Below are 21,947 nucleotides of genomic sequence, written 5' to 3'. Positions count from 1 at the left end.
GTTATTGATATTGAACCTATGCTGTTTCTCTGCAAGGACAATTTCATTAGTCTTATTCCCCTTCCCTTCTTTGAATGTACCCCTATCACCCTTTTGGACAATGCATTCCAGCTCAGAACTCACTTCTTGCACTAAAAAAAGTTTTTATTCATCCCATCTTTGCTTTGTTTTGCCAGTCACTTTACATCCGTCCTCTGGTTCAAAGTGTCTCCAAAATTCGACTGTTGCATCCTGTCCTTTATCGCCTTACTTACCCATAGGTTCTGACCCACGTTGGCTCTCAATTCCCAACCCATCTAAAATCCTTGTATAAAAACAAATGATTGCGGATGCTGGAATCTGAAACAAGAACAGAAAATGCTGGAACATCTCAGTAGGTCTAACAGCATCTGTGGGGAGAGAATAAAGCCAATTTCTCCAATAAATCGGTTGGACTGAAACCTGGTGTTGTCAGACTTTTTACTGTGTCCACAGATACTGCCAGAACTGCTGAGGTGTTCCACACTCCAGCATCCGCAGTAATTTGCTTTTAACTTACTCCCCGAAATTCCCTTCTGCCCACCTCCCTCTCCTCCTCAAAACTTACTTATTCAATCAATGGTTGTCTCTCCCCTAATCCCCTCCTTCCTTGGCGCAGCATCTCTTGATGATGGGATGTGTTTGACGTTAAAGTACAAACTTTTATTCACAGTTGGCAATGAGAAACTGTATGAGACACACAATCGGAATACGGGGATAAAAACCTACATAGCAAGAAGGGGGGGGGGGGGGGGGAACTGCCGAGTGGTGAAAAACAACGACACCATTACAGGAAAAGAATTATCGATGAACACCAGCAGGGCACATCATCTGGCGGAATTTGGAGAATAGAAAACTGTGTGCCTTGTTAACCGTCTTTCCAAAGCCCCTTGTTGACGCTGATAAATTACAGGCAGCCCAAGGAACCGCCTGAGGGTTCACTTCAATTTATTGACTGGCCAACAGAGCACACAGGAGACACTGAAGGCATTAAGACCCAGTGTAGGAAGCACAACTAATCAGTTACAGCAGACAGCTTCTTGTGGTTCGCCGGGCTCGGCTAGGAGTAGCTGTTTATCTTTCCCCTGCCGAAGCAGTTCTTGGGGAGTAGACTATGGCTGTGGATGAGATGCGCGTAGTTCGGCCCTTTAAGTTGATCGCTCTGATCTGTGTTTTTGTGGCTGTGAGTTTGGACGTGGTGTCGTTGCTGAGTCCAGCTTGGGTGACCGCTGAGCGCTCCTCGCTTTCTCTGTGGGATTACTGCAAACAGACCGTGGCTGGATGGTACTGCGAGTCCGTTCTCCAGACAGGTAAAGGCTAGCATTAAAATAAAACACACCAAACTCATCGCAGAAGTTTAACCTTTGCCACAATTACTGCATCCTTCCATATTACACTTAAAACTAAAGCTCAACATTGATTGAGAAAGCAACCCCTTTGATTGAAGATCGAGTGAGTTTTGTTTTTTAGAGAAATTACTTTGTGTTGCTATTTCATCCCCCCTCGGTTTTTGTTGTAGAAACTTTCTGGGACAAGATTTGCTTTGTGTTAGAGCGCTAATTCCCCTTCCAGCTTATTATCTTTAAAACGTTTTTTTTTATTTTTTCTCTTGTGAAGTAAGCAGAAGGTGAGATTGGGGAGAGTTGATTGACTGAGGCTGAAGTTTTTCTTTGTTGGGTCGAACTCAATGCAGCAATAGGAGGGGGGGTGGGTGGCGCGGAGAGAGAGGCAGAACCTGGGAAAACATGGAATTGGGTAAACCAGGTCGGGAGGGAAGAAAACGGAAACAAAAACACAGGTCATTGTAAGGGTCAAAAGTTTTTCCAGTTGGCTGGAAAATGTAGAAACTTCATTGTGTTTCACTGCGTGGTAATTTACACTGTTAGTGAAGCTAGCTTTTAAAAAAATCATTATTTTGAAAAATACATTCTAGACAAAGGGATGAAGTCCCAAAACAAAATTGTGTATGAGCTGAGCGCAAAGTTCTATTCCAAATGTGCATCTGTTAAGAGTGTTGTCAGGAACTAATTACTGATTTTCCGCTAACTGAGAGAATATAGTATGAGGTAATAATTTTAAAAACTACTCTGACTTGAAGTGACTTTTTTAGTGCTCGTTCAATTCTGTCATTAGGCATATTTAGCATGCTAGTAGCAACACATATACAATATACTCAAGCCTATATATAAATACTGTGTGACATGATTCTTGTAATGCCCTGAAAATTCATCACCATTAACTTGCTTTTTCCACATCCCCCGCCCCACCCCAGTGATAAAACATATGAGAGTATTTCATTCTAATGTTGTGTAACAATGAAGTAGGCATTGCCTATATTTAACGGAATCATGGAATCCTACAGTGAGAAGGAGGCTATTCAGCCCATCAAGTCTGCATCAAGCACAATCCCACCCAGGCCCTATCCCCATAACCCTTTGCATTTATCCTAGCTAGTCCTCTGACACTAAGGGGCAATTTAACACAGCCAATCCACCTAACCCACACATTTTTTGGACTGTGGGAGGAAACCAAAGCACCTGGAGGAAACCACACTGACGTAGCGAGAATGGGCAAACTTTAGTTGTTGGATGTTTTTCACATTTCAAATAAACTACACACAAAAAATAATTGCTTACACCATTTACTGAAATCCTAGTGATAAATAATGGGGTTTGTCTTAAATTTACTCAGCAGCCAATGTATAACTGTTGTAGATCTTTATTCTTATGAGTGTTTTCCTTTCCTTACGCCACTCTTTGGTGAGATTTTTCTTTCCTTCTGCTCCCTACCAAGGTGGATTCTGAGTTGGGGGGGGGGGGGGGGGGGGGTGCGGAATGTAAAATTGAATGACGGGATTCTCCCTGGATCAAGCCCTCCCCAAACCAGATGGAATTTCATGATAGAGTGGTCAAGATCTTGGACAGGAAACCTGTTCTTTCGCTCATTAATGCTCTTACTGGCCAAGGACCTTTGTCTGCCAAGCTTTGATTTTTTAGTCTGGCAGATGTGGGTGAGTAAGATGAGAAACAGAGAAATAACCATTTCTCCATCTCAAGTGTGGGCACGGGTGAGATGAATCAATCTTCAGGACCTTTCAGTTTTGGGGTGCCATCCCTGTGGGACCTTGGAACTCTGGAACTCTCTCCCCTTCTCCTCCTCTTTCCCAAGCCTACCCACTGATGCCATGATTACCCCTGTCACCCCCAGGACTTAGCTTTCTAATAGTCCCAAGACTTGATTCTAGGCAGAACATAGAATGGGTTGGAGAGCTGTCAACCAATCAGGGCAGGACATCCATCCAAGGATGGTGAAAAGTCCTGCCCACTGCCAATTAACATTCAACTGAGTTTAAGATGGCATTGGGCTTTCAAGACTCAGTGGTAGCACACTGACTCTCTCCTACCCATGGTTTCATTACTTCCCAGTGTTGCCTGGTACGTCTATCCAATTTTATTTATGAAATAAGAACTGAAAATTCTGTTCACATTTCACGTGATCTTTCGGGTACTCCCAGACCTGCTGAGTAATTTCTAGCATTTTCTGTTTTTGTTTTAAATGTCCAGTATCTGCCCTATTTTGCTTATATCATAATTTATGCAATAGCTTGGGTGGAAAGTATTGACCAGAGCCTGGGAGCATTAAAGCTGAACACTATCCTGTCTACCCCATGTTTACATGCATTTATTAGGGGAGAGGGGCAGTGTTATGGCAGAGCTATCAAATAGTGGTTAGGACGCAGAACCCTGGTATCTTTTATAACATCCTTTCCTCCTTAACCAGGTGCACCGAGGTCAATTATAGTTCCCTTGCCACTGTCCTGGCTGAATGTCTATCAACACAGATCTAAAATCAAATTGGGCTTTTCCTGATCTGCAGAGCTCATCTACTCACAGTATTACTCCTCTGAGCATTAGGAGGGAGGGAAGCCCCTATGGCAGGATGGTTGGTCACATACAAAATAAGGAGTAGGGGGAGATGGTAGTGTAGTGGTAATATCACTGCATTAGTATGCAAAAGGCCCAGTCTCAAGGGACATCAGTTCAAATCCCAGAATGACAGCTGGTGGAATTTAAATTAATAAAAAAAACATCAAAGGCAATTAGAAATGGGGAATAAATGTTTGTCCAGCCAGTGATAGAATTAAGAAAAATGGAAGCAGTAGGCTATTTGGCCCATTAATCCTGCTCTGCCATCACTAGAATCACAGTAGATTTGATTATTGCCTTAGCTCCATTTCCCTCCTACCTCCCGTAACCCTTGGTTCTCTTATAGATCAAAAATCTGTCTAATATATTCAATGATCCAGTCTCCACTTCTCCCTGGAGTCGAGAATTCCAAAGATTAATGACCCCTGAAAGAACAGATTCCACCTTATCTATATCTTAAATGGGAGACCTCATTTTGGAACTTTGCTCCTAGTTCTAGATTTTCCCATCATCTCTCAGCATCCATCCGGTCAAGTCCTCTCAGAATCTTATGTCTCAATAGAATTGCCTGTCATTCTTCTAAACACTTGCCACTCAATTTGATGCAAATGATTGAAAGAAAAAGTTCTAGTTAAATATTGTGTCCTGTCTGACTGTTTTGTGATAGATGACTCTGCCACAGATATTCTTTGGGACACTGTGTTGGCTCTATTCACTGTCTCAGATTAGAATCAAGATGAGTTTCCAACATTTAACTTCAAAGAAGTTGCAACTGAGTTTTTTCATTCTAGCAGTGGATCTTTTCCATTGTTGGGGAAAGTCCATACAGACCATCAGTATGAAAATCTCATGCTAATAAACCCACATTTGTGACCAGCAAGCCCTTACTCTACAGGCAGTCAACAAGGAATGGTTGGGAGAAATCTGTCAGTCCTGATTATGAAAACTAAGTTTGAGGGGTGAACCATACCAGATCTTTTAAAAGTATCTTCAAGATAACTGGTGAAGTGGTTGTTCTTTGGGTTTGTGCCAAGTTATGAGTTTAAGGAGTAGACTTCATACTTGTGCCTCCTTTACAGTTTTTTTATATAGTAAGGAAGCCTACGATAGGCAAGCCTACAGCCCAAATGCTATTAACAGTCAAAAGCAGCAGCATCTAATTACGAGAGGTAGCTTTGCTGTGTGTATATGAAGGGAATGTTTTGATATTGGGGATAGATTATGGTCAGAACAAAATGTTCACTTATTCTGTATTCTATCGCACAATATAAACATGATTATGTCTGGATTGAGGTTGCATAAATTTGACTTTATTCTCTTGAGTTTGGAATATTGTGGGTGATCTAATCATAGACCTTAATGATTATGGGATTTGATGGGATAGGTACAGAAACGATTTCCTTTTGGTATGGAAGTCCAGTACAAGAAAGCATAGTCTTAAAATTAGAGCTGGACTATATAGGAGTGAAATTGGAAAACACTTTCTCGTTTAGAGGATAGTGGAAATCTGGAACTCGCGCTCCAAAAGGCTGTGGCTGCTGTTTCAATTGAAATTTTCAAGTGGAAGATTGATGGATGTTTGGTTAAGGGTATCAATGGATATGGAATAGAAGGTAGGTAAATAGAGCTAAGGTTCAAATTAGCCATGATCTAATTGAATGGCAGAACAGATCCAGCGGCTGAATGGCCAACTCCGGTTCCTATGTTCCTCATGGGCCTGCCGCACAATAAAGAACTGCTTTTGGTAGAAAAGGGACACGTCGTTTCCATGGTGCCCTGGCCCTTCAAGTCCGAACAGCTGCAAATTCCTTACACCCCAAAGTAGCAGCTGCTGTGGAAACCACAAGGCCTATTGCTACTCTGGGTTGCGAGTGTTAATTTTATTCTGGTTCTCCTCCCAACAGCCATTCTGAAACTTGTGTGTAGTATTCACAATTTGATTAATTCATTTTTTTTTTGCAAGCCAACCCCCATCAGCCCTGGCATTTTCTAAAGACGTAATTTTAAAATGCTTTTAATGTTCCACACAGGTCACACTGAGAACACAAAGATTAAATAATAGCTTAGGACATGCGCTGGAAAAAATGTTTGGAAGTTGCACTCCTGAAATATGTTAATTCATCTTCTTTAATGATTTTGAATTAATTGAATTTTTACTTAAAAAGTAAAGCATCACTAAGGAGAGAAAGACAGTCAATAAAAGTGTTTATTGGACGAGGTACTCAGGTTTCCAGAACAAATTTGTGAGACAGATTCCTAGTTGTTGAGGCGGGGGATGGGAAGTCATTGATTAAAGGTTCAGCTCCTTTTATTGATGATAGAATTCTACTATCTACATTACCACAGCTTTTGACCCAAATTACTTTGTCATCTGATATCGCAGTTATTCCCCTTGGTTATAAAGAAATTTTCTCTCTGTCCCATGTCACGTCACACCAGCAAACTATCATCAACCTTTGCTAAAACTAACCTGAAGCACAGATAGGATCAAATGCTAGAGCACCTCTCCCTCTGATTTTCTCACTAACCCCTACCTAGTTGGCTGATCGTACAGTGTGCTCAGGATCACAGAAATGTATGAGTGTCCCATCATATTGTGGTATTAATGGAACTGGGTTAGCTTAGATCGCAATTTTATTTTAAACTAACTGTATAATAGAGATCAATTAAAATGAGAGAATCACAGTCTGACTGTATAATAGAGACCATTTAAAATGAGAGAGAATCACAGCCCTGCCCTCCAGCAAATAGTATTTTTATTGTTAAGATCAAGGACTGTAGTCAGTTTCGCACTTAGAATTAAATATTAAAGCTTATTAATGTAAAGTGGTATGATTACCTTATGTGCTAGTATCAGACTACATTTGTTATACAGATTCAGAACAGTGTTCAAAATACAGTGGGCAACGGCAGAATAGGTTAGGGGAGAGAGGCTTGTATGTGGGCAGGGTAGGGGAGAGGATGATTAGGGGAGTAAGGTTGAGGTGCTGTTAACGGTGTGGGGCAAGGGTGGTGGGATCAGGCAAGGGGGGAGTTTAAGGCACGCAGGTGCAAGGGGTAAGGGGTTTAGTGGGTGAATAGAAGGTGTCAGGTCAGAAGCTGAGTGTGGGGGGCAGTGGGAGGGGGTGGGAGGGGGTGGGGGGGCAGGTGGAATCCAGCACCCAAAGTTGAATGGGCCTTTTGAAGGAGGCATTTCCAGACTTCCTGCCTGAGGTTTAAACCTGATGTCATCACATCTCAAGTGTTTCATATACTGTGAATTAATTGAGGTGCTGTACCTGTGTGAGAGACGAACATGCAACCATTTTGCCTATGTCAAGATCCCAAAAGTAATAAATAATTTGCATTTTTAGAGTGCTTTTTATGACTTTTGTACACCCCATTGGGCATCCCAAAGTAATTACAGTCAATGAAATTATTTGGAAGTTTAGTCACTATTGCAATGAAAGAAATGTAATGAAGTATATGATCAATGAATTTAGGTAAGCCTATTAATAGGAAACATATTAGAACCAGATCAAACAGAAGTGAAGTTAGGAAACACCTCTACACACAAAAAGGATTTGGAACTACCTTCTGCAAATAATTGATCCTAGTTCAATATCAATGCTTGATCAGTTGTTCTATTTAAAATTGAGGTGTAACAAAAGGGGTAGTAACTGGTTAAAATCTTCCAGCTTTATGCAAATGAAATGAAAACACTTTAACTGTGATATCACCACTCCACAGAAGGTGTATACAGGGTGATTTGTTTTTGTGAATATAAGTGTGCAATTGTTATTTCTTTAAAAAAACTTATGTTGCTAACTTACGCCTGTTCTCTTGTGTCAAATTAAATGCTGTGGTGTTCAGAAAATAGTGTTGAAGTTTTAGGTCTAATGATTTTTGAGGATACTGATAAATTCTTTGAATTTTGCTTCTGACCATAATATGATAGTGTTTCCCATAAAGTTTGAAGGTGATGTCTTTTAATCCAAAACTAGGGGCCAGGATTTTTTGGATAGTGGAGTTTCCTGTCCTGCTGTCAGAAGAATCAGCCAGGAACACATCCTCACAACTCTGCCTGACCCGCAGCCATTTTGCGCTTGAATGAGCATCATTTGGTTACTGATGGAACTTCCAGCCCTCACTCTCAGGTGGGAGAAAGTCCCACCTTAGAGTCTAAATCCCAGGACTGGACAGAAAGTATTGTTTTCAGAGTCCCGGGGCAGGGAGAGTGGAGTGATCTAGAGTGGAAGGGGCTGGTGGATAGTGGGTGATTGAGGGTGTTGGAGGAGAAGCCGGGGGTGGTTGGATCCAGCACCTAAAGTTAGAAGGTGGCTTCTGATGGAGGCATTCCCCACATTTACAGCCTGAGGTCTAAACCCGATTATTTCCGGGCTTCCCTCACACCTGGGAAATCCTCTCAACTAAAACATTGAGGCTGGGTTTGATAAGGCCCTAAGTAGCCAACAAAAGACCTCAACTGGGATAAGGGTGGGCAGCCCATCTGAGTTCTTGCCGTCCCATCGTAAAATTGTGTAGAGGTTGGGGCCTGGGAATCCAGAAGGAAGCCCATTTATTTTATTTCCCCTTCCATACTTGAACACCTGCCTATAGAGCAATGCGGAATTCAGGTCAGGGCCTCCAATCTAAATACAGGAAACTAGAAAGCTGTAAGGGGCAAGTTAGCTGAGATAGATTGGGGAGCTACATTAAAAGGTATGACAATAGACAGACAACTAGCATTTAAAGCATTAATACAAATATACTTTAAGGTACAAAATGCCAAGAGGAAAAATGATCCAACCAGAGCTAACAAGAGAAGTCTAATAAATCAAAATATGTAGTAAGCCTGAGAATTGAGAAATTGGGCACATTTTAAAATTCAGCGAGATAGAATCAAGAAATTGATAGAGACAGAAGATAGATTATAAAATTAAGCTAGTAAGGAACTTTGAAATGAACTCTAAAAGTTTCTATAGGTATGTAAAAAGGAAAGGTGGGCCCATTACAGGCAGAGAATTGTGATTTATAAAGAGTAATAGGAAATGGCAGAGAAACTCAACAAACAGTTGGCGGGAATTTTGCAGCCCCCCCCCCCCCCCATCTCATCAAAATGCCAGGTTTTCCTGCAGTGGAGCCAGCTTGCCATTGGTTACTGGCCGGATCTCGCTGACATCAATGGTGTTTTGCAAGGCTGTCCTTCCCCACTGCTGATGAATTGTAGTATGTGTCAACTTCAGTGGGACCAGAAGATCCTGCTAATAGGAAGGGCTGGAAAGTCCCCAACCTTTATGTGTCTTCACAAAGGGAGATACAAAAGACCTCCGTGAAATATTGGGGAACCAAGGGGCTAGTGAGATTGAGAGTCTGAAATAAGTCAGTATTAATTAAAATATAGCGCTGGAGAAATTACTGGTGGACTAAATACCCTGGATCTGATGATTCTTAATTCCAGAGTGTTGAAAAAGGTGGTTGTAGAGATGGCAGATGAATCAGTGATCATCTTTCAAAATTTTACAAATTCTGGAATGGTGCCTACAGATGGCAAGATAGCTAATGTAACCCCACTATTTAAGAAAGGAGGGAGAGAGCCAACAGGGAACAACAGACCTGTTAGCCTTACTTTGTTGTAGTGAAATTGCAAGAATCTACTCTAAAGAATGTGATGAATGGACACTTAGTGAGATTAGGTAGAGTAAACATGGATTTATGAAAGGGAAATCATGTTGGACAATCCCGTTAGGAGTCTTTCGAGGATATGTTAGCAGGATAGATAAGGAAGAACCTGTTGATGTGGTGTATTTGGATTTTCAGGAGGCTTTGAATAAGGTCCCACACAAGTTAGTTAGTTTGCAAAATTAGAGCATGTAGGATTGGGGAGCAATGTACTGGCATGGATTAAGAACTGGTTGACACACAGAAAACCGAGAATAGGGATAAACGGACCATTCTCAGGTTTTCACGCTGTGACTAGCGGGGTATAAGGTCCAGTGCTTCACAATGTTTCTCAATGATTTGGATGTGGGGACGAAATGTAATATTTTCAACTGTGCCGATGACACAAAATTTGATGGAATGTGAAGTTGGTGCAAAGAGACATCAAGGAGATTTAGACAGATTAAGAGTGGCCAAGAACGTAGTAGATAGAATATAATGTGGAAAAATGTGAAGTTATCCAGTTTGGAAGGAAAATAACAAATGCGGAGTACCTTTTAATGAGAGATTGGGAAGTGCTGATATTCAATGGGACCTGGGTGTCATTGTCCATGAGTCATCAAAAGCCACCATGCAGATTCAACAAGCAAATAAAAAGGCAAATGGTATGTTAGTTTTTATTGAAATGAATTTAAGTACAGGAGTAAAGAAATCTTTCTGCAATTGTATATTGCCTTAGTGAGACCATACCTGGAATATTGTGTGCAGTTTTGGTCTCCTTATTTAAGGAGGGATATACTAGCCATTGAGAGTGCATTAAAGGTTCACTGGACTGATCCTTCAGATGGCAGGGTCATTCCATGAGGAAAGGTCAAGGAGACTGGGCCTGCATTGTGAGTTTAAAAGAATAAGGTAATCTCATTGAAGTGTGCAAAATTCTGAGAGCTTTACAGGGCAGATGCAGGAAGGATATGTGTCTTGGTTAGGAGTCTAGAACTAGGGGTCACAGTCTCAGAATAAGAAGAAGGCCATTTAGAACTAAGATGAGGAAGGATCTCCTTCAGTCAGGAGTTGGGGAAGAGGCTCAGCTATTATGTTCAGTTGAGATGTAAACAGATTCCTAGATACCAATGACCTTAAGGGATATAGGGATAGTGTGGTAAGATAGCATTGAGATAGAAGATGGAGAAGATTCAAGAGGCCCATCCTGCTCCAATCACTTATGTGTGATTCATATACCCTATATGGCCACACAAAGATAGAAGGCAACATTACTAGGTGACTGTATTGCATAGTAAGGTATTAATGAGAATGAAAACCAAAGGTTTCTCCAAAAACCAAAAGGTAGCCTTCAAAATTTGCAAGAAGTGCCCTCAAAAAAATTTATTTTGACCCCTGATCCTGAACTTCCAGAACTTTATACATCCAATCACAGCAGCAGCTGCGCAGAAGAAATTTGAGAGATCTTAGTTAAGATCTGATTCATGATCAGTTAATACATTTATCACTTAAGTGGAGGTCCTATCACCTGGAGAATATTTTGGGATAGGGAAGTGGAATAAGCTGGATGTCCAAGTCTAGGTCCTCTTTCTATGCCTATTATAGGAACTCTCTGATGTTATATTACATTGCAGAAATGCCACTTTCAATTCCCAGACTGTTGATTTTACTGATTTCATCCAGGGCAGCTGCTGGGTGCCTTGTGACAAGAATCCATTGAATAGAATCCCTATAGTGCAGAGGGAGGTCATTTGGCCCATCGAGCCTGCACCAACAGTAATTCCACCCCAACTATGTAGCAATTTTTGCATACCCAATCAACCTAACGTGCACATCTTTGGAGTGTGGGAGGAAACCGGAGCACCCAGAGGAAACCCACACAGACTAGGAGAATGTGCAAACTCCACACAGACAGTGACCTGAGGCTGGAATTGAACCCAGGTCCCTGGCACTGTGAGGCAGCAGTACTAACCACTGTGTCATGATGCCACCTTTGGATGTTTACCCCAGTTGGTATTCTCAAAGTAGGGGGCACAGTCTCAAAAAAAGGACATTTAGGGCTGAGTCGAGGAGGAATTTCTTCAGTCAGGGGTTGGTGAACCTTTAAAATGCTCTAGCTGAGAGGTGTGAGGAGACTGAGACTGTGCTCCCTAGTTCAAGACCCCCAACTAGGGTAAATACTCAAGGAGAGGGTAAAAATCAACATCTTGTATTTATGCAGCAAAACATCCTGACACACTTCATAGAAACAAAATTTGACACCAAACCACATAAGGAGATATAAACCAGGGTTCTTATTCCTCCTTAATCAGTTAGACCTGCTGGAAAGTGGTACCAATGCCACCCATCATGTTGACAATACTCAACATTTGGGTGGAGGATGGTCAAGCAAATAAGATACTGGAATTGCATCTTAATATAACAATGTAGAAAAACAGAGAGGAATAGTCCAATGCCAAATCTGAATGTTAGCATATGTTTACTGGTGGGTTTCTTATGATTCTGTATTATCAGCTTTGATAATCCTGAAACAGTTCTGCTGGTGTGATTTATAATGTATTAGTAGTAGTGGTTAATTGCTGAATGAGGTCATTTGTTACTTGTGGGCTGGATGTCAGCCAGGAAAGGTTGCTGTCACACATGCTCACTAAAGGGAGAGCGAGCTAAGGATGTGCAATGGGGAGGTTTTTTTTTGGAAGAATGGAATTTTTTTTTTGTTTGCTACGTTTCCTTCTCCACAGTCAAAAGTTAACCTAATAATGGATGGTTGCATTTGCAATAAGGACTTGAATTACAACTTCATTAAGTCCAGAGTCTTAATACCCTCAAAAGTGACCAAGTTCCTACTGTAAAAATTCCTTCAATTTATTTTCTTTAAAGCAGCATTGTTCCATTCCTGGCTTTGGTCCCTTATCAACTGTCCTAATGACTCTTGACTGTGTTCGTATCTAGTTGTGCTCTTTAATGTGAACCTAGATAGTTAGTGTTGGGAAGGTATTTAACTGTGGAGGGATCACATGGAGCCTGATCCTATTTCCATTGTTCACTTGCTTGCTCTGCCAGTTAGAGTTACTGGATAATTATTAGAGCAGGTTCTTCTGATCACCTGGGAAAAGAATGTGTTCTCCAATCAGAATATGAGATCACATATGTAGAACACTACAATAATTTTCCAATAATATTTGTTTTTTATATTCAGGGAAAAGCAAATATAGCAATTATAATCTTGTAGGATTTAGGATAAAATAACTTCCTCGTGACTAGGGAAGTTTCAGTAATTCTTTCAAGTTAATTACCCTCATTTGCCTCATCTGCCTCATCCAGCTCTCAGCTGATCAATTGAAAAGTGGCTCCAGTGCTCAGTATGTTCTATAAATAAGAAAATCACTGGATGTTCCACTTAAGTACCTGAGCAGAACATCACCCCTATCGGGTCAAATGTCCCTATTGCTGACTTCATAGAATCATCAAACCCAACAGTATAGGAGACATTTGGCCCACTGAGTCTGCACCAATTTAGCATATTACCACAAAACTCACAAATTAGGACTTAAGTTTATTTTTAGAATTCTAATTATCTTTCTTTATGTCAAATGCCATTTCATTCCATTTCCCACAGACTGGCAGATTGCTACACTGGTGCTGCTGATTGCTGGAGGATCTATCACCTTAATTGCATTCCTCTTTGCTCTGATCTCACTGTGCAAGGGTGCTCACAAACGCTGTTATAGGACAATTGCTGTTATGCTGTTCATTTCAGGTGAGTGGGTGTATACGATCCCCTGTGTAGTTTTGACAGAGACTGAGAAGGAGAAATAGCAGTGTACTTCAGTTGCTTGTCATACATCATGGGAATAATTATTAATGCCAGAAAATCACATACATCATGGGTTATGGACTTTGTAAAATATAAAAAAAAATTTGCTGTTTTCTCCCACCCAGCCAAAGATAGTAACTAATTTCTGGGATGTGGTTTGTGGCAATCAGCTTCCAGTTTGGCATTGTGGAATAGTAATGTTTCATTTGGAAATCTAAATTATTTGAAGATGGTGGGGCATCGCACCGTGTGTTTTCTTGTTCATACATACCTTTCAGTAGAAATTACTTCGTAGTAATTAAGAAAGGGTGTTTTTCTGTCTCCTTCCCCTTTACCTTCATTAGTAAGTGTGTAGAAGACTGTGTGCCAAAGAAGCAAATCCATGTGTTTCTCAACTAGAAACTATGGATGAACAGGGATATCCACTGCTTGCTGAAGTCCAAGTCTGAGGCATTCAAGTCAGTCAACACTGACTCATACAGTAAGAAGTCTGACAACACCAGGTTTAAAGTCCAACCGATTTATTTAGAACATAGAACATAGAACACTACAGCACAAACAGGCCCTTCGGCCCACAAGTTGCGCCGACCACATCACCTACCAACCTACAGACCTATCTATAACCCTCAATCTCATTAAACCCCATATACTCATCCAGAAGTCTTTTAAAAGACCCCAGCGAGTTCGCCTCCACCACCACTGACGGCAGCCGATTCCATTCACTCACCACCCTCTGAGTGAAAAACTTACCCCTAACATCACTTCTGAACCTCCCTCCCCGCACCTTAAATCTGTGTCCTCTCGTAGCGACCATTTCAAACCGGGGAAATAGCCTCTGAGAGTCCACCCTATCTATTCCTCTCAACATTTTGTAAACTTCTATCAGGTCGCCTCTCAACCTTCGTCTCTCCAGGGAAAAGAGTCCCAGCTCCCTCAACCTAACTTCATAAGGCATGCCTCCCAGTCCAGGCAACATCCTTGTAAATCTCCTCTGCACCCTTTCAATAGCTTCTACATCTTTCCTATAGTGAGGCGACCAGAACTGCGCACAATACTCCAAATGAGGCCTGACAAGGGTCTTATAAAGTTCCAGCATTACCTCCCGACTCCTAAACTCAATCCCTCGATTAATGAAGGCCAGTACACCATACGCCTTCTTGACCACCTCCTCCACCTGCGAGGCCGATTTAAGAGTCCTGTGGACCCGGACCCCAAGATCCTTCTGCTCCTCAACACTACTCAGACTTCTGCCCTTAATAGTGTACTCGTTCATCCCGTTGGTTCTGCCAAAATGGACGACAACACATTTATCCGCGTTGAAGTCCATCTGCCACTTCTCCGCCCAGTCCTGCATCCTATCTATGTCCTGCTGCAACTTTTGCCATCCTTCCAGATCATCCACAACACCACCGACCTTCGTGTCATCAGCGAACTTACTTACCCATCCCTCCACTTCCTCATCCAGGTCATTTATGAAAATGACAAACAACAAGGGTCCCAGAACAGATCCTTGAGGCACTCCGCTGGTGACTGACCTCCATTCAGAAAAAGCCCCATCCACAACCACTCTCTGCCTTCTGCAGGCAAGCCAGTTCTGGATCCACAAGGCCAAAGGCCCTTGGATCCCATGCCCTCTCACCTTCTCAAGAAGTCTTGCATGGGGGACCTTATCAAACGCCTTGCTGAAGTCCATGTACACTACGTCCACGGCACTTCCTTCGTCAATGTGTTCAGTCACATTATCGAAGAACTCAACTAGGCTTGTAAGGCACGACCTGCCCTTGACAAATCCATGCTGACTATTCCTGATCATGTCAAACCTCTCCAAATGTTCGTAAATCTTGTCCCTCAGAAGCCTCTCCATCAGCTTACCAACCACTGAGGTCAGACTCACCGGTCGGTAATTTCCCGGGCTATCTCTGTTCCCTTTCTTAAAAATAGGAACTACATCCGCAATCCTCCAATCCTCTGGAACCTCTCCCGTCTCCATTGACGACGCAAAGATCATCGCCAGGGGCTCTGCAATCTCTTCCCTCGCCTCCCACAGTATCCTGGGGTACATCCCATCTGGTCCCGGCGACTTATCTACCTTGATAGAATTCAAAAGTTCCAACACATCCTCCTCCTTAATATTCACGTACTCAATCCTTTCCATCTGCTGCAAATCCATAACAAAATCTCCCAGATCGGCTTCCACCGTGAATACTGAGGCGAAGTACTCGTTAAGCACCTCCGCCATTTCTTCTGGTTCCACACAAACCTTTGATAGTAAACTCACAAGCTTTCAGGGTTTTTCCCTTCATCAGGTGAATGGAGAGTTCTGGCCTCAGACAGAGCATATAACAGCACAGACAGTTTACAGATTACTGATTAGAATGCGAGTCTTTACAACTAACCTGCTATTCAAGTCTTAAAGATGCCGACAATGTGAGTGGAAAGAGCATTAAGCACAGGTTAGAGATGTGTGTTGTCTCCAGACAGTACAGTAAGTGAGGTTTTGCAAACCCAGGCAAGTAATGGTGGTTACAGATAGTGTGACATGAACCCAAGATCCCTGTTGAGACTGTCCTCATGTGCGCGGAACTTGGCTATCAGTCTCTGCTCAGCGACTCTGCGCAGTCGTGTGTCGCGAAGGCCACCTTGGAGAATGCTTACTCGAAGGTCAGAGGCTGAATGTCCGTGACCACTGAAGCGTTCGTCAACAGGAAGGGAACAGTCTTGCCTGGTGATTGTCAAGCAATGTTCATTCATCCATTGTCGTAGCGTCTGCATGGTCTCTCCAATGTCCTGAAGCATGGTACATTGGGGCATGGTACGCTGAACAGAGACTGATAGCCAAGTTCCGCACACATGAGGACGGTCTCAACAGGGATCTTGGGTTCATGTCGCACTGTCTGTAACCACCATGACTTGCCTGGGTTTGCAAAACCTCACTTACTGTACTGTCTGGAGACAATACACATCTCTTTAACCTGTGCTTAATGCTCTTTCCACTCACATTATCTTTAAGACTTGATTAGCAGGTTAGTTGTAAAGACTCGCATTCTAATCAGTAATCTGTAAACTGTCTATGCTGTTATATGCTTTGTCTGAGGCCAGAACTCTCCATTCACCTGATGAAGGGAGAAACCCCGAAAACCTGTTAGTTTACTATCAAACAAATCGGGTAGACTTAAACCTGGTGTTGTCAGACTTCTTACTGTGTTTACCCGAGTCCAATGCTGGCATCTTCACATCATTATACAAGAAAGCCAGATACAATCTAAGATCCATCAAGGATGCCAAAAGGCAGTACCGGACCAAGCTAGAGATCCAGGCTAGCCACACTGACCCCTGCCGACTATGGCAAACACAGTAAGAAGTCTGACAACGCCAGGTTTAAGTCCAACTGATTTTATTTGATAGCAAATAAATCGGTTGGACTTAAACCTGGTGTTGTCAGACTTATTCTGTTTATCCCAGTCCAACACCAGCTTCTCCACATCATGACTGTGGCAAAGTCAGCAAGACATAACCGGCTACAAGATGAAGGCATGTAAAATTGCCAGCTGCAACACACCCTTCCCTCCCTGATGAGCTCAAAGCATTCTGTGGCTGATTTCAACAAAATGAAGGAGATTGTCATCAATTTCAGGAAGTGTAAAGGAGAACATGCCCCTGTCTCCAACAGGGGCGAAGTAGAAAGGTTTGAGAGCTTCAAGTTCTTAGGTGTCCAGATCACCAACAACCTGTCCTGATCCTTCTGGGCCCACACTATAGTTAAGAAAGCCCAAAAACGCCTCTACTTTCTCAGAAGATTAAGGAAATTTATATGTCAGCTACAACTCTCACCAACTTTTACAGATGCACCAGAGAAAGCATTCTTTCTGATTGTATTATAGCATGGTATAGCTTCTGCTCTGCCCAAAGACCACAAGGAACTACTAAAGGTCGTGAATGTAGCCCAATCCATCACGCAAAACAGCCTCTCATTAACTCTGCCTATGCTTCCTGCTGCCTCGGCAAAGCAGCCAGCATAATTAAGGACCCCACACACCTCGGACATTCTCTCTTCCAAAAAAGAGATTCAAAAGTCTGAGGTCACGTACCAACCGACTCAAAAACAGCTCCTTCCCTGCTGCTGTCAGACTTCTGAATGGATTTACCTTGCATTTTTCTCTACGCCCTAGCTATGATTGTTACACTATATTCTGGACCTTCTTGTTTCCTTTTCTAAGAATGGTATGTTTGTGAGGTGTGCAAGAAATAATACTTTTCACTGTATGTTAATACATGTGACAATAATAAATCAAATCAAACCTCAGCCCTACATCCTCACCACTCGATTGTCAACCATGCAATCAATGAGTGCTGGGACTTCCCTGCTCTGTATGATTGATGGGGCAGTGTATTTTACAACTAACAGCAGCCCAAGTAACATTTGTACTGGTTCACAAGCAGATGTTTTCCTTGGCTTTACACTGACGCTGGTTAAGGAGACATGTGTAACACAGATGATTTTTCAAACTAATGTCTATATCTCCAAGTTGGAGGAGTTCAACTCATAAACATTAATCTAGTCCAACAAATCTCCCTAAGGGAATAGAGATCTTTTTAAATTTTTTAAAAGAAAAATGGGACATCATCTTTCTGAATGCTACCATATACTGCCACATTCAGTATCAATCACTCATTCAGGGCACTATTATGGGATATGGATTCTGGGCAATGTGTAACCTAATCTTAAAACCAAACACCTGAGTGGTAAATGTTAGCATTCAAAAAGAACATAAGAAATAGGAGCAGGAGTAGGCCATCCAGCCCCTCGAGCCTGCCCCGCCATTCAATAAGATCATGGCTGATCTGTCGTGTCTCAGTTCCACATTCCCACCCTCTCCCCATAACCCTTAAACCCCTCGCCTATCAAAAACCCATCAACCCGCGTCTTAAAAATATTTAGCAAGGCAGCCTCCACCACTTCAACGGGCAGAGAATTCCAGAGATTCACCACCCTTTGAGTGAAGAAGTTCCTCCTCAACTCCATTCTAAACCGCTCCCCCCTTTATCTTGAGGCTGTGCCCCCTAGTCCTACTGTCCTTTCTGAGCGGGAAGAGCCTCTCCACCTCTATCCTATCCATCCCATTCATCATCTTATACATCTCAATGAGATCTCCCCTCATTCTTCTAAACTCTAACGAGTACAAACCTAGTTTATTCAGCCTCTCCTCATAGCTCAACCCCCTCAACTCCGGTATCAGCCTAGTAAACCTCCTCTGCACTCCCTCCAAGGCCAAAATATCCTTGCGCAAGTACGACGACCAAAACTGCACACAGTACTCCAGTTGCGGCCTCGCCAATGCCCTATACAGCTGCAGCAAGACCTCCCTACTTTTATATTCAATCCCCCTCGCTATGAAGGCCAGCATGCCTGTATCCATGCTTGCAAAAACTACCTTCCTCAGCCCATTGCCCCCGCCCCACTCCTCCTCCATACTTATTAGCCATACACTGTGGTATAGCCACTGATTGATAAATTATTGTAAAGAATTACCCCCATCTTATACTGAATGTTGGTTTACTTCCTCTGTTCTCCACCTATTTGTCATGGTGTGGGTATGCCGGCGTTGGACTGGCGTAAACACAGTAAAAAGTCTGACAACACCAGGTTTTAGTCCAACCCATTTATTTGATAATAGACTCACAAGCTTTCGGGTTAGTCCCTTCATCAGGTGAATGGAGAGTTCTGGCCTCAGCTCTGTCTGAGGCCAGAACTCTCCATTCACCTGACGAAGGGACTAACCCGAAAGCTTGAGTCTATTATCAAATAAATGGGTTGGACTAAAACCTGGTGTTGTCAGACTTTTTACTCCACCTATTTCACAGCTCTGCACTTGTTAGAGAATACCTCCATCCCACACTCAGTCCTGCCCTGATCAACAGATTGCTGTAGATAATCTCTTTTGAAACCCACACAATGCCACCAGTACCTGAATCATCTTGCAGCTCCATAATGGCTATCATGGGAAACCAGTGAACATCATTCCCCTTCTCTGCACTAATGTGCCAAGTCTATCTAGTACATGTTGGTAACTTATCCTACAGTCTCAGTCTTGTGCTAATCAATGTGTCTCTTTCAGTTGTTTTGCAGGTTTGTGCTCTGGTTTTGTACCCTATCAAATTCATTGATGCCAACACACTGAGGACGTACCATGAGTTCAACTGGGGCTATGGCATTGCCTGGGGTGGTACCATCTTCATGCTTGGAGCAGCCATTCTTTACTGCCTGAACACAGACACCTATGAGGAAGAGTATTATTAGCCCCCTTCTACATCAACAGATTATATTAAGCTTAAGAAAGCTATTAGATATAATGGCAGGGCGAAGATATGCTGCTCAAAGAATCACGTTACAAAAACAAATTTGTGGAGAAGAATCACAATGAAGAGCAATCATTCCATGAAAGAACTCTGGTGAGCACAACTTTCTGGGCTGAATTGAGATCCAAGTGAAGAAGGAAGGCTCCCAGTGCAAGGAATGTCTCCTAACTATCTTGTGCAATCTTTACACACAATTTGTGTTTTAGTTTAGTTGATTCCAAAATAAATAATTGGCCATTTGTCTGTGTACACTGCATCACATTGAAGCAATGTACCAGTCAGGCAAAGCTTGCTATTGCTAGTGCATGCACTATTTTCTTCTGGAAGGTGAATTATATTTTCTTTTTACTGTCACTTCTTTTAGTCTTTTTTTTACTTGTCCAATTGGCTTCTGTCTTTCTCTTAATAAAGGGTTTGTGTCCAGTAAACTTATTAATGTGTAACAAATAATTTTTTTTTTGTTTTTATTCTAATTCAATCAAATCAAGTCCAATTCAGAGTCTCAACAAGTTGACACATTCCTGATCCAAGTTGACAAGACAGGGCTCTCACCTCCTGTCTTGGGCTTAATCTGCATGATCCAAGCTGATTGGAGTAGGCATAGTTCCTCATCCAAGCCTTGATCTCATTTGCATCTTAGCCAAAAGGCCGAGATGCCGCTTTTAAAAATTGCTTCAAATGAAGCTAAAATGTAATCTAGTGACTTCAACCAAGCACAGCATGTTGATACTACACTTGATCTTAGCCAAAAGGCCAAGAATAATTGGGCATGTTGATTCTGCACAGTTTGAACTCACTGAGCTGCAACTTCAACACAAACATGTGCTGTACGTGCATTTATTGTAACGCTTTTGAGTACTGTTCCAAGAACAGCGTGAACCTCATGGTTTTGAACATTTTTGTGGCTGAACCTTTCATTTAAGTTTGATTGATGTTCCAGGGATGTATTTGTGAATTTATCAAAGTAGCAAAACTCATTCAACACTCAAAAGGATTATTAATCATAAAATCTGCCTAAGGTAAAACAGAAAATCTTTGATGGATTGGAGCCTGGGGTAATGGGGAAAATGACAGATTCACCATATACAACTGTTGGAGCAACTGTCACTTCCACGGTCAGAATTTTCCTACCCATTGAAGCAATTTGCCAATAAACTTAAGGTATGGGGAGAACAAATAGACCTTTGTTTGGTTCTATCAGAACAGATCTTAACTATTGAACACAAATCCAAATTAGCAGTCCTGTCTGCCAAAATATCATATAAGTTGCATTGCTTTTAAACTTAAGAAATTTTAGAAATATAGATTGAGCTAAATTGTTGAGCCCATGAGTTAACAAATTAGGATTGGCTCATAATGATTTTTTCTTAGTCTCTGAACATAAGTATTCTCAAAAACAGTGTGCCTTTGATTGTGTAAAAAAATAGTTGCTTGGATCTGGGCTTGGGATGATCTTCAGAGGTATGGGTCCATTATCAACGTCTAAGTTTTGTTTCCTGATCAATATGGATTCCCAAAACAACAACTCGGACATAAAATGAAAATATTTCAATAGTTATAGAACTGATGTTTGACACTTTCCATGTTAATACAAAGGAATGAATCAGTTTCATAATTTATGATATTAATAGAATAAAGTGAAAATTTAAACCACCATTTTGTGCTTCATAATTATCAGCCAACTTGTACCTATGTTTCAACATGTAACGAGAGGTGGTGATGTAGTGGCATTGTCACTGGACCAGTAATTCAGGAACCCCCAGAGTAATGCTCTGAGGATCCGGTTAGAATCCTGAAATTTGAATTCAATAAAAAAGTTCTAAAATCAAGTCTAATGATGACCATTGTTGCCTGTCACAAAAAGCCCATCTGGTTCACTAATGTCCTTTAGGGATGGAAATCTGCCATCCTTCCCTAGTCTGGCCAACATACAACTCCAGATCCACAATTCTTTGGTTGACTGCCCTTCAATACGGCCTACAGGCAGCGCACTTCAAGGGCAATAGGGGGAGGCAATAAATGCTGGACCAACCAGCAATGCTCATGAATTTTTAAAAAACATAAGAAGATTTCCCCATCTTTCTCCCCTCCCTCTCCTGGGGTTGATGATTTTGATGGGCTATGGTTCCAAAGGTGCAATTGTCCTTTGTCTGCCTTTTGCAAACTTAGAAGTTGAATGTCAACAGGCT

The 21,947-nt window shown here is 42.0% G+C and overlaps 1 protein-coding gene across 1 annotated transcript; it reads left to right on the top strand.

Moving 5' to 3' along the window:
* Positions 1–839: 839 nt before the first annotated feature.
* LOC145342683 (transmembrane protein 47-like) lies at positions 840–21,463 on the top strand. The gene is made up of 3 exons (XM_080188240.1): positions 840–1,328; positions 13,204–13,344; positions 19,518–21,463. The coding sequence occupies exons 1-3, from the start codon at positions 1,133–1,135 to the stop codon at positions 19,697–19,699; spliced, it is 519 nt and encodes a 172-aa protein (XP_080044366.1). The 5' UTR covers positions 840–1,132; the 3' UTR covers positions 19,700–21,463.
* Positions 21,464–21,947: the final 484 nt, after the last annotated feature.

The sequence above is a fragment of the Carcharhinus amblyrhynchos genome, chromosome 4 (assembly GCF_965287045.1).
Source record: "Carcharhinus amblyrhynchos chromosome 4, sCarAmb.v2.hapA, whole genome shotgun sequence".
NCBI lineage: Eukaryota > Metazoa > Chordata > Chondrichthyes > Carcharhiniformes > Carcharhinidae > Carcharhinus > Carcharhinus amblyrhynchos.
The sequence above is the reverse complement of the archived record's forward strand: the minus strand, read 5'-3'. Positions and strand labels throughout refer to the sequence as shown.

Coding starts and splice junctions, on each gene's coding strand:
- LOC145342683 (XM_080188240.1), top strand. CDS start 1,133: ATGGCTGTGGATGAGATGCGCGTAGTTCGGCCCTTTAAGTTGATCGCT. Junction 1,329..13,203: donor CGAGTCCGTTCTCCAGACAG/GTAAAGGCTAGC, acceptor CATTTCCCACAG/ACTGGCAGATTGCTACACTG. Junction 13,345..19,517: donor TGTTATGCTGTTCATTTCAG/GTGAGTGGGTGT, acceptor TGTCTCTTTCAG/TTGTTTTGCAGGTTTGTGCT.